The sequence below is a fragment of the Plectropomus leopardus genome, chromosome 11 (genome assembly GCF_026936395.1).
Source record: "Plectropomus leopardus strain MGB_pleo_1.0 chromosome 11, ASM2693639v1, whole genome shotgun sequence".
NCBI classification, from domain to species: Eukaryota; Metazoa; Chordata; class Actinopteri; order Perciformes; family Serranidae; genus Plectropomus; species Plectropomus leopardus.
Genome location: NC_142186.1, coordinates 25,513,682 through 25,526,626, shown reverse-complemented (window position 1 = coordinate 25,526,626; position 12,945 = coordinate 25,513,682). Strand labels below are relative to the sequence as shown.

At 40.7% G+C, this 12,945-nt stretch overlaps 1 protein-coding gene across 1 annotated transcript in view; it reads left to right on the top strand.

The window, feature by feature from the left end:
* The window catches only part of ephb6 (eph receptor B6), a 48,218-nt gene extending 38,432 nt beyond the window's left edge, over nucleotides 1–9,786 (top strand). The window contains exons 7-19 of the mRNA XM_042489320.2: nucleotides 333–604; nucleotides 1,744–1,825; nucleotides 2,471–2,595; nucleotides 2,691–2,853; nucleotides 3,144–3,258; nucleotides 3,455–3,510; nucleotides 3,628–3,744; nucleotides 4,047–4,294; nucleotides 4,384–4,602; nucleotides 4,695–4,844; nucleotides 6,388–6,572; nucleotides 6,681–6,839; nucleotides 8,327–9,786. Coding sequence (XP_042345254.1) covers nucleotides 333–604; nucleotides 1,744–1,825; nucleotides 2,471–2,595; nucleotides 2,691–2,853; nucleotides 3,144–3,258; nucleotides 3,455–3,510; nucleotides 3,628–3,744; nucleotides 4,047–4,294; nucleotides 4,384–4,602; nucleotides 4,695–4,844; nucleotides 6,388–6,572; nucleotides 6,681–6,839; nucleotides 8,327–8,432 — 1,997 coding nt within the window. The 3' untranslated portion in view covers nucleotides 8,433–9,786. The remainder of the gene's footprint in view (nucleotides 1–332; nucleotides 605–1,743; nucleotides 1,826–2,470; nucleotides 2,596–2,690; nucleotides 2,854–3,143; nucleotides 3,259–3,454; nucleotides 3,511–3,627; nucleotides 3,745–4,046; nucleotides 4,295–4,383; nucleotides 4,603–4,694; nucleotides 4,845–6,387; nucleotides 6,573–6,680; nucleotides 6,840–8,326) is intronic.
* Nucleotides 9,787–12,945: the final 3,159 nt, after the last annotated feature.

Sequence of the window (12,945 nt, the reverse complement as noted above, 5' to 3'; positions counted from 1 at the left end):
GACGTTCAAGGGGCCTCATTTGTCATTTACTCAGGCTGTGAGAACCACAGATGCTTAGTCACCAGCTAGACTCTTTTTTTTTTTAATCACAATATAATAAAAATTTAATCCCACTGGAAAAAAAACTGTTAAGCATTTAGTTTCTCTGCCTACTTAGCTTAAACTGTGTCACCGCCATACTTTGTTTTATAACATTCTTTCCATTACTTAACTTGGTTAAATGTCTTTGCCAGCATGCAGTTTCTTTCATATCTTAAACTTTTTAGCAGATGCTTCCGTCTAAGTGTCCGCCACTTACATTATGTATGTCAAACCCCTTCCGTCCTCCTCAGCTCCTCCATCTGCTCCGGTTTCTCTGTCTTGGGAGTATGAAAGTGGCGATGGCGGGGTGTCATTAAGGTGGCGCCCCCCAGTGGACATGGGAGGCCGCAGTGAGGTGTGGTACGGGGTGGTGTGTCGCATCTGTCCATCAGCCACCTTCACCAACCCGGCGTCGTGCTCCTGGTGTGGAGAGGGCGTCACCTTCAGCCCCTCCCAGACAAACCTGAAACAAACCAAGGTCACCCTCAACAACCTGCTGACCAGAGTCACTTATCTCATACAGGTACTGTTGAAAACAAACACTCCTGGTAATCACCTTATAAACTGTCTAAAACTGTCTTTGGCAGTTGGTTTTATCGTAATAATTGTCATATTGCACTTTGGACTGAATCAATGAAGAAAGTATTACATTTTTACGATTTTCTTTTCTGTGAATATTGAAACATTTCATGGATTCACAACACAGTGCTCCCTTGCAAGGACATATTTTTCTAGTAATTAAAGAAAAAATGTCCTTGTGAAACAACTAATTGTGTACTTTTTGGACTGCGCATCTGGACATCAAAATGTTGATGTCAAGGTTCAAGGTGAGAATATCGCGGCATTATGCTGCCTCGTTGCTTTGTATAAAAGGAACAGTCGCAGAATGAGTGGACAGAGTTGTCTTACCTTTAAGCCGGTGTTGTGGGGATACTGTTTCACTGTTGATATGCTTTCCTGAACCTAAACTAAACCCTACGCCTAATCGCAGAGAGGGGCATTATCAGGGAGGAAACACTAATTTGATGAGGGAGCACTTTTTGATACAACACTGGCAGATGAGGTAGTAACAGCACTTAAATTGTCACAGGGTAAAGGGAAAGCCGGCAGGATGGGACCATGATTGATAAGTGTGACATTTTGACAGTACATTATACATGCAACCCACCGCGGGAGATTTAAAAAGTAGCTGATAGCAGTTGGCAGCTAACTCAAAAAAGAACAGCAGCTGAAAGTTGGGAAAACAATGAGGTCTGAGTTATTGCTAAATAATGTCATTGTCATTAATTAGAAAGCGCTGCAGATGCATATGTTAAATGCCATTAGAGGCTGATGCTGCTATGTTAAACGTCACGGCCATCACGTCTCTTTTGCCTCTTGCTTCGGCAAGGACACTATAAAAAAAGCAGCTCCTCTGTATTTTTCCATGCGCTCCACATCAGCAAATACACAGTAACATGTATTATTTAGCTCAGGGGAAACTCAACTAAATCATAGCTTATTTCTTATTCATAATGCACAGTTATTTCCCATTTACCGGTGTTTGACGGCCGGCCGACACAGCTGCATGTGTCAGGCTTTGTGTCTCACACACAGAGGCACATCATGAAAGTAAATTAAAAAACAGCTTTGTGTGTCACGTCTGTGTGTTCTTATTGACAGGTGCAAGCCATGAATGAGGTGTCAGCTTTGAGTCCTTTTCCAGCTCGATACACAAGCATCAATTTCACTACGAGCCAGTCAGGTGAGCACAGGATGGAGAGGATGAAAAAGACGGGATGAAAGAGAAGAGATGCTCTGATGATGATGTTTGCGTGGATACTGTACTGTTTGAGTGTGTGTGTCACTGTTCTTCTCTCGGTCGCTCACTGCTCCATCTTTTCTCCTCCTGCTCTCTGGACAGGAGGTTGCTGCAGGTTATAATATCCTGTCAAATCCCATTATAGTCACTGTGGAGGAAGAAAGAGGAAAAATGAAAGATGGGAAGACAAAAATACAGACAGAAAGTGAGATAAAAGTGGACGGGTGGGGAGAGGAGAGGAGAATGAGGCATTGTGCAGACAAAGTACAGAATTATGAGATTTTCCAAGAAACTGATCAAGATTGATTAAAAGTCTGCATGAGCCGAGATTATCTAAACGCTCTTGAGCCTGCTCTTAGAGTTTATTGATTAAACGAAAGGAATGCCGGAAAGTTCCCTTTAACTGGTCTGGCCAGCACAGTGACTGTAACTAGATCCCACTTGGCGCTCCATAAAAGCACTTTCATGCTCCACTAAATACCCTCTACAAGTTCTGTAACACTGCCCCCTTCTGGTCACCAACGCTTCAACACAACTTCACTGTCAGGACATCCCTCAGGGGAAACATACATCTCTTCTCTCCCACAGTTCCCAGCACTGTTCCCATGATGCACCAGCTGAGCCGAGCCCCAGACTCCATCACTCTGTCGTGGCCTCAGCCGGACAGGCCTAATGGAGACATCCTGGAGTACCAGCTGAGATACTATGACAAGGTACACGCAGTGATGGACGCACATGTACCAATCATGCTGATCCAAACTGAAACATAACAAAAGTCAGCACAAACTGTCCTTCTGTGTCCCTTTAGGGTTCAGATGTGGACAGTGCAGCAAGTGTGTACAGTGAGACCAATACGGTGACTGTCAGCTCTCTGATCCCTGGCTCCATCTACGCCTTCCAGATCAGAGCCCGAAATGAGCGAGGCTACGGCCCCTACAGCAACACCATCTACTTCACCACACTGCCTCTGGGTACGACTCTCATTTACTGTAAATTCATCACTTCTAAGTAGAAGATAGAAGATAAGGTTACATTGGAGCCTGACAGAGTAAAGCCTCTATACTTTTGCGCAGCTTCCTTTACCTCACTAAGACTCTGGGTCTGCAGCTGCCTGTACCTTAGAGCAGCGTGAAAGTGAAGAGCGCTCACTCTGCAGCTTAATCTGGGGACCCAAATGTAACAAAAGTGTTTGTAATGAGCTTCTCTACAGCTCTGGAAACAGTAAAAGCAACTGATGCTTTTCTCACTTTCTCTCCCACAGAAGAACATTCGCAGCAGATCCAGAATCGGCTTCCTTTGCTGGTTGGGTCAGTAATGGGCGGAGCTGCGTTTCTGCTGGTGGTGGCAGCGATCGTGGTCGTAGTGGTGTTTCGCAGGTACGTTGGCGATCCATTCACATGATCAGGCACACAGTATGTTTTTTTTTTAATGTTTAATTACCATAATTATGAAGACAGCTGATTCTTTAGAAAATTTGTTATTGCAGATATTTTTTTTCACATTAATTAAAAGGTATTTTTAAGTATTAAGTAACATTCACATTTTTTTTCTTCTTCTTTTTTTACATGGCAGTAAGAGGAGGGAGAGTCCATACAGCGACAGACTGCAGAGGTACATCAGTAACAGGGGTGAGTTTTAGTATATTTGATTAGATATAATTTCATTTAACTTAAATGTGAGAAATAAAGGGATAAAAGTCAGTTAGCAGTAAAAAAAAAACAAAAAAACCTGCCTTTTAATTCCAGGTGGAGTTAAGTATTATGTAGATCCATCCACTTACGAGGACCCTAGTGAGGCCGTCAAAGAGTTTGCCCGTGAGATAGATCCCACTCATCTCAAGATTGAGGAGGTGATTGGTGCAGGTAGGCATGAAACTCTCTTTCCTTTTAAATCTTACTGCAGTCGTATGGTAACTATCAACAGAATAAACTGAAGACCTATCGTTTTGGTCTGGCTTTTATGTCAAAATTTTATGGTTTTTACTCATTCTGCTTTTTAAGATCCATTTTTGCTTATTTCAAGTGTTGTTTTTGTTGCTTTAATCAAACTGTAAAGCACTTTGAATTGCATTTGATTTGTTTAAATGGGGCTTTATAAATAGGATTTGATTGATTGACTGAACTATCAACAGAGTGTAATGTGTTCCCCCTCCCCTTCACTGCAGCCCAGTTTGGGGAGGTTTCTCGGGGACGCTACCGTCCGATGGGTCGCAGGGAGGTGCTGGTGGCGGTGAAGACTCTGCGCTGGGGCGCGTCTGACAGGGAGAGGGGCATGTTCCTCAGTGAAGCGGGGGTCATGGGACAGTTTGATCACCCCAACGTACTGAAGTTAGAGGGTGTGATCACTCGTACTCCGCCAGAGAGGATCATCACTGAGTTCATGGAGAACGGGCCCCTGGACGCTTTCCTCAGGGTGAGACGGCAACACGTTGTATCCATTTTTGTTGTTAGTGACGGCACACATTATTCACTTCATGTCTCTTCTTTGTCTCTCCCATTTAGGAGAACGAGGGCCAGTTCAGTGTCCTCCAGCTCATCGGGATGCTCAGAGGAGTTGGTGCAGGGATGCGTTACCTCGCTGAGAGAAACTTTGTCCACCGAGACTTGGCGGCTAGAAATGTGTTGGTCAACTCCAACCTGGTCTGTAAAGTGTCTGACTTTGGCCTGTCTCGACTCATGAGGGGCCTCGACCACAACATACCTACATACACTGCCTCACTGGTATGTTCTGGAGTATTTTATAAATGGTCCTGATTTGTGGTTCCAGTGTAACGACATTTACTACTTCACCATCTGTCTTGGTCATCAATCAGGGCAGTAAGATTCCCGTGAGATGGACGGCACCAGAAGCCTTTCAGCATCGCAAGTTCAGCTCGGCGAGCGATGTCTGGAGCTTCGGCATACTTATGTGGGAAGTGATGTCATATGGAGAGCGCCCATACTGGGACATGAGCAATCAAGAGGTGAGTACGAAGGAAAACTGAGAGAAGGACATCATAAGCAATTCAAAGTGGAAATGCACTCAAATCCGTGTCATTAAAAGTCCCGGGGCGCCCAGCTGGTGGCACCAACTATGAGCCACAATGTCCACTGTTTGTGTCTGGACAGATACCTTTGCTGCATGTTGTTCCTGATCTTTCTCTGCCTTCGCTTTCTTTCAGCTGTTGAATAAAGGCTTTAAAATACCCAAATTAATGAAAAAAGTAAAAGTCTCACCACATTCTTTATGATGCCCTTAAATTCATCAAAAGGTATAATAGTCTATATATAAAGTATATAAAGATATAAAGTCTTTAATTTTAGATTTTTTTGCAGAGTATTCCATGCCCTAGGTGAGTAGTGGGAAAATGCAGTTTGACCCAGATCTCTCAAAAAGCCAGAGTATTATGATAGTAACAATGAAATGCTTTTCACTGTGGCAACAAGAGAATACCTTAATGAATCAGAGTATACAGAAGAACTTTCTCAGAGGGAGACTGAAGGGGCCGAAAGAGAGAGATGCATAGGAATACCGAAGTTTTGCAGTTCAGAAAATGTAGTGGCAAATGAAAGTGCTGTCTGCAAGCTTAAGTGGTGAAAATATTCTTAATACAGCATATTGTGGTGAAAAATTATAATTAGATCATTATTAATTGCATATTTTCACACACATATGCATTCACATATGCATATTAATATATTTTATTTATCTTAACTTATACTAAATTATTGACACTTTTTAGGTCACTTTAACAAGTTGTGTTACCCCGGCTTTATCCTGAGACAAGGACATCTAAAGTTCTGTTTATTGAGCAAACATGTTGTCATGGTACTTCGAGCAGATGATTTTAGGGAATGGAAATGTCTGTTATGATTGGTGTGTGAAAGAGGACTGGCCCCTATGAGAAAGTTATATCAATATCTGTCAAATGTGGCATGCTTCAGTTGCTTTGCAAACCAACTTAGGTCTTTGATTAAAGAACTTTATATTTCTTACGACCATGCCTCAGAGAAGTTACATTTATATGATATTGATATTAATGTTTTTAGGTTGGCCCTTTTTGAAGTCGTTAAAATTAATTTTGCTGCTGCCCCTGTCCAAAGTGGCACATTGCTCAGCTTCTGTGGTGTTACTCCCATCTGTTCCTCCATACTTCTCAAAACAGCGACTATAGATTTATCCCTCTTTGAATAATCCAAATGGTCCCTATGACAAAGTGATAAAGTGTATAATATTTTCTTTTTGAAATGGAGTAAAGTGCAAACGCAGGGCTACTAAAGTAAAGTGCCAGTGCATAAAAATTGTAAAAGCTATTTTAAAAATGCACTTCATCACCATCCCCCTCCTCTTGATTTAACACACATTTAAGTGGTGACAAAATGCCAGGCAGCCAAAATCTGCATAATTTTCTCTTAGTCACTCTTTTCGAGCCCTTAGTGGTCTGTGACCTTTTATATAAGGCAATTACACAACACTCGTCACACCATCTGCCCCACTTATCTCTGATGTCTGCTCGCTCTCTGCAGGTGATGAAGGCCGTAGCAGACCAGTATCGTCTCCCTGCCCCCCAAAACTGCCCGTCAGCCCTCCACTCTCTGATGCTTCAGTGCTGGCAGGCTGATCGAGGGGACCGGCCAGGTTTCGACACGCTGCTCTCCTCCTTGGATCGGCTCATCAGGCACCCTGCCTCCCTCAAGGTGGAGCCAGCTCGGTGAGACACCACCTTCTGGCAAAACATATCAGAGGCAGCAGGCGATAAACAATCTGCTGAGTTCACGGATTCTCATGCTCTCATTTCTGACATTTCAAACCTTTACAGAAGCTGCTCCCAGCCGCTGCTCAGCCCCACACCCACAGACTTAACGTCGGTGGCGACAGTCAGTGATTGGCTGAAGGCGCTGAGGATGGAGAGATACCAGGATGAGTTTGATCAGGCACACCTGGACACATTAGACAGAGTCAGCAGGCTCAGCATGGAGTGAGTATAGATGGTTATTAGCACATTTTAAGCACTTTTCATTCTTCATTTTTTGATAAACTTGGCAGTGTTCATGAATTTTAGCAAGACTGTGTATTTTTTGTTTAATCTTGGAATTTCTGGCTACAAGAAATCTCACAACCATCAAAGCCTAAAAACATACTTTGTATTATATCTGGGTGTCATTCTGGGCTTTTGCCTTGGAATTTGTAATTAATATATACAATAATTAATTAAATAATTAATTTCTTGTTTTTTGACAAAAACCTAGCATTCAAAATTCTGAAAATTAATGAATGTTTGATGTTTAATGTTTATCATGATGAGGTCTGATGTTGGATAGAAAATAATATTAATCTAGAATATTTTTTATAGCCTGATACTGAAAAGTGCATTTTGTGCACAGAGTGATACGAGTGTGTGTAATATTAAAGCAGGCCCTAATGGTTAATGTAACATTCAGGTTAAAGAAAAAGACTTTGTGTTTTTATTTATTGCTAAACATCTTGCATGAGGCAGGCTTTTGTTTTCATCCAGGCTTGTTTACATAACTTGTAAATGAAACACTTTACAGCAGTGTTTAAATCATGGATGCCAGAGACTGGAGGGTGCAACCAAGAACGAGTTTCTTATTTCTGTTTGCAACTGTATTACCACACTAATAACAGTTTAAAGCAGTAGAACCATTGTGAAGTAAACACAAAAAATCCATCTGTTTTTCAAGGACAAGAAGGGAACATCATTGTCAACAGTTTGAATGTTTTTACAAACAAAAGATGAGCTGAAATGTTCATATTCGACCTTGGAAACAGCAACTCATCACAAAAATTCTCAATGAAAGGTCAAACGGGTATTCTGTTTTTACAAATCTTTCTGCCACATCTTTTGGCATTCCTCAGCAAACAGAATTGCTCAGTTGATGGTTTAGTTATCAGGCGACCAGAATACAGGATTTCATTCATGTTCCTGTGTTTATATGGGGGAGATTGTAATGTGAATGGCCACCTTGACATTTTGATTAAGAGCTGGTTATTATTTTTAATTATTATTATTTTTTTTATCTATCTGATTGGTCAGCTCTCTCTCTCTCTGCACATTCTGTTCTGTTTGTTGCATTTCAATGTCACCAAGTTACAGAAGTAAACACTTAAAACTCAAACAAGCTGTCTCAGGCAGCTTAGGAGCCTTCTGAGGAAGAGAGAGGTCCCTTTGCCTTGGACTTTAGGCTTTATTAGGAAAAAATGCTACACAAAACAGTAAAGAAAAGAGAAAAACCCAACCCCCTTTGAAAAACAGAAACAAAATAAAGATCAGCCAAAGTTAGAGAGAAGCTTTAAGACAAATCAGGGCTAGTTTGGGCATTAATAAAATGCCTGAGCTGCTTTTGTAATCTAACATGCAAACCCACCTGTCCTTTGAAATATCAGGTCGGGCAAACAGCTGAGGTGTTGAACTAAACTCTGCGGTTCATCTGCTCTCTCCTTCAGTGATGTCCAGAACCTCGGCGTGAACCTGCTGGGACACCAGAGGAAGATTGTCAGCGCAGCCCAGCAGCTCAGAGCCTATCTGACGCAGGGGCAGGTGGAGGTGTGAAATCCACCCACGGAACAACCTGTGCCATGGATCTCTGTGGTTTTCACACTCCTCTGCTTGTTGTGTCTGGTTTCATTCATTTTGACGGAGCACATTTTAAGCCAAAACAAAAAGAGAATTTGTTTGAGGAAAAAGCGTGCCACTCTGCGTGTTCTTCTACACTTTGACCTACATGACCACCAGAAGGAGTGAAACAAAGAGTTAGACTTCCTGCCGGTCAGTCACGACAAATGACAGAGGAGAAATGCACCATGGGAGCTGCAGTCCAGGTCAAAGTGAGGTTAGGGAGTTGCTGAGGAGGAGGACTTTAAAGATTCCTTAATGTTTTTCCACTACATTTCACTTTATTGTTGTCTGCCTTCTTCTCTCCTCACCCATCTGCAATCCTACCTCTCACCTCTTCCACCACCATGAAACTTTTTCCACCCTCATTGAGAACAAAAAAAGTATAAAAATGTTTTTTGTTAACATACTTCTGGAGGTCTCTCCACACAAAGAATTGCGTGAAGACAATCAAAGCCTTTTTTCTAACATTTTTTGAGTTGTTTGTAAAGTTGTATCACTTCCTCTCTGCTTAAAACGCCAAATGCTAAAAGCAAAAAATAAAACAGTGTACTACCTAGCAGCCCGTGGTTTGCCTTATGAGGTATTACCATTAGCTTTCAGAAAAATGTATAGTTTGTGAAACTTTTCCAGTAAGATGCTGTAAAGCACCAGTCCAAAACCAGTACCGCAAACCCTGGGGTTAGATATAAATCACTGCCGTGAATGTGACGATAAAACAAATGCTTTTAAAAAGCCGTAAGCCATGTTTTTCCCTCTTTAGAAGACATATCATGGTTCGAGAGCTGCCCAGTTTGTACATCTCACTCGACAACAGAGCTCATGTACTGTGATACTACAAAAGTACAAACTTCACCTCAACTGCAAACACAAACTGCAACAGAAGTGAACAGCACCCACCTTTATGTGTACATTTCACACTTCACCTCTTTTTGTTCGATTGTTAGAGTAAAGACACTGAGTCATTGAAGCGTTGTGAATGTGTGAAATGGGAAAGACAGACAAAATCGGATCCGATTTACACTTGAAGGAAGGAGGCAAAATGCTTTGTAAGTGTGTGTGTGTGTGTGTGTGTGTGTGTGTGTGTGTGTGTAACGTGCTGTAAATGAGGCTGTGTTAATGTGTGGTTTACGCTGTACATGACGCTGCGAGTGTGTGTGTGGGTGTGAGTGTGTGTTTGAGACTAGTGTGTCAGGCTACACACATTATTAGCTGTGTTTACGTGTATGAGTGTTCACCACTATTACATAATTGTGCAAATTTGTAAAATAAATGATATGATTTTATTTAAGATATGGCTTTTTGCTTCTTATTTTGTGTGCTATCTACCAGGAGCATCCCGGCTCAATAAGCCCCTAACGTGACACATTAAAGGGACAGTTCACCCCAGAATCAAAAATACATATGTGTCCTTTTACCTGTAGTGCTATTTATCAATCTAGATCAGTGGTTCCCAACTCATGGGTTGCAGTTCGAAGAGTGGGTTGCAGGTCATTGTCAAAAAGCCTGCAAGTGACTCCTGAATGTGTCAACTTTGTAAAAAAACCCAGCAAATTTCTGCCTCAGGGCTTTTATTCTGAAGTTGTGTTTCTGTTTACACTTGCAATATATGTTTTATTTCATTGTGTTCAAAGCCAAAGTTTTGGCTTTTGTGAAATAAAATTGAATTTGTGGTAATTTATCTTATGTACTGACATTAAACTAATGACTGAGGTGAAATCTGGACCTGTTGGGGACCACTGATCTAGACTGTTTAGACGTCAGTTGACATTTTTACAAAGGCATGTTGAGTGGACAGACATTGTTAACGTCCTCACGACTCTATTTTAGATTATAACCCAGATCATGATGTGTCAAAATACTGAAAACTGTAAAAAGTAATTAAGTACATATACTAGTAGTATTGTACTACTTACATATTCTAGACTTAAAGGAAAAGTTGGACAAAAAAACACATTTTTCCTCTTACCTGGAGTGCTTTTTGTCGCTCTCAGTTGTTTTGGTGTGAGCATGACGATATTGGCCGTGGAGATGTCTGCCTTCTCTCCACTATAATGCAACTACATGGCACTCAGCTTGTGGTGCTTAAAGCCCCCAAAATACACTTGAAAAACTTAACAGCAGTGCCTCTTTCCACAAATCATGACCCAGTTTTCTCACTAGGTAAAGCCCAGGTGTATTTAATAACACTGATGATGGCTGCATTCCACTTAGGGGAGGCCCTCATATTGTGCGTGCTGGCTCAGTGGAATAGCTTCCTGTGGCACTTAATAGAATTGAAACCTTGTTAACGTTATCAGTTTGACCTGTGCTTTTCCTGATATGACAAGTCTGAATGTCTGCTGTGAAAAAGGTCTATTCACAGACCTGTTAGTGAGCACTTTTATGTAGGCAAGGCAGCTTTAGGTGTATAGCTCATTTCATTCAAAGTGCTTTAAAGAGCAATAAAATATAAAAACATAATAAAGGATACAGATTTACAATAAAAGAGTAAAGACATAAGATATAAAAGGTTAAATTAACTACTAAATGGTGTAAGAATTCTAAAATAACAATTGCCACTAAAATAGCAAAAGTGCAGACAAGAGATGCAAAGATAAAAACTATTTAAAATGATATAAAATCAAGTTTAAAATATGTTTGACTTAAAAGTGGTCAGAGTTGGGGTTTGTCTAACATCATCTGGGATGTTTTAGGTTTGTGCTGCATGATAACAAAGTGCTGCTTCGTTGTTTTTTCTTCTGAATGAATGAATGTTAGTCTGTAATGTAAATCCATTCAGTAGCTGTCAAGATATTTCAGTCAAGAACAAAACTGTCAAAATCATGGTAGCATCAAAGGAAAAGTCAGAGGGCCACAAAAGTTAGGTTTCATACTCTTGGGATCATGACTGTCTGTACAAAAGCTAATGGCAAACCATCCTATGATTGTTTAAAATATTAAAGTGTGCATCTGAATTTCTTTTTTCTTATATAAAAGGTGACAAAGTATGAAAAATATGAGCAGAAAATGTAATGTTTTATTGGATCTATATGTCTGCATAACTTGCATCTAGAGTTGGAATTAATATTATTTTAAAATGTATATCTCTCCTGGACTGATGAGTTGGTGCTCAAACACACAATAAATGAACAGACAGTGGTTCACAAACGTACTGTAATGTTTTTACATGGTTCAAAATATGATTATACATTATATTGTTCAAAAAAATTAAATCAGTTACTGTAACCATCTATGCCACATTATTCTCCATGTGGAGGAGCACTGCACATGACAAATACATGAACTTGTACACCAGTTTAGCTCTAACATAGCTCTAAAATAAATGACGATATATTAACCTTGATGTTCTGATATCACCTTCACCGTGTTAAAAAGTGAACTGTGTGTGTTTCAGGTTCCACAGATCAGCAGGTTTGAGTAAAATCTACATTTGGGATCTGCTGGGATCAGCAACAGTCCAAGTACAGACACTGGTTTCCCACATATCCCGCTGCTGATGATATCACTGCAGATCTGAACTGATAGAAAGACAGCGTACACATTGTTCTGCCAGAGTGATCCTGCTGGCACTGTGTCGAATTTTACTGGATCAGACTGCAGTGTACTAACTCGTCTTTATTTTAGTCCCAATGTCAAACTTTCAGGGGTCATTTTTACAAAGACATGTTGAGTGGCCAAACATTGATCAAACCTTCAAAACTATATTTGAGATTATAGTCCAGATGATGACATTTCTGAACACCAAAAATATCCAGTTGTTTCAAAGTAACTAAGTGCCTCTAATAGTATCGTAGTTTCCTACTTTTTAGAAACATGTTGGTTTGCAGTGAGAACAGGTTGAGATATTGATGTTACACTGGTTGATTTTTTTTTTCAATTTTTTTGACTCAATCCCAGATTTAAATGGACGGTTCTCCTTAAAATCCCAATTAGCGGCTAACAAATCATGTTACATCATCAACGTGAAACATGTAAGCAACATAAAGTTATGGACGTTCGGTTTAGGAAAAATAATGTGGCTAGGACGTGCCCTGAATTGACTCAAAATGAAGTTCACACAATATCAAACACACATCTCTGAGGGAAAGTCCCAGGAGAAAGTCCTGTGTTTTGCAATCCACAACCCCAACCTGTCTCCTTACAGACCGCTTAAGGCCGCTTCCTTGTTTGTTCTCGTCAGCCTATTGGTCACATGATCACTGCCTTACAAAATACATGGGATATGCAAAAATTTGGGAAAACATCTGACCAATTCATGAGAACAACCTGACTGTTTCATGTAGGAACTATTTTCTTTCAACTGTATCACTGCGCAGGAGGAAGCGTGCATGTACTGCTAGCTCACCTCAGACTACTGAGCTGAAGTTTTTTGGTACTTTGAACACGAGAAAAGGCAGACAGCTCTACAACCAATATCTCCAATATTCAGCAACTCACACCGAAACAA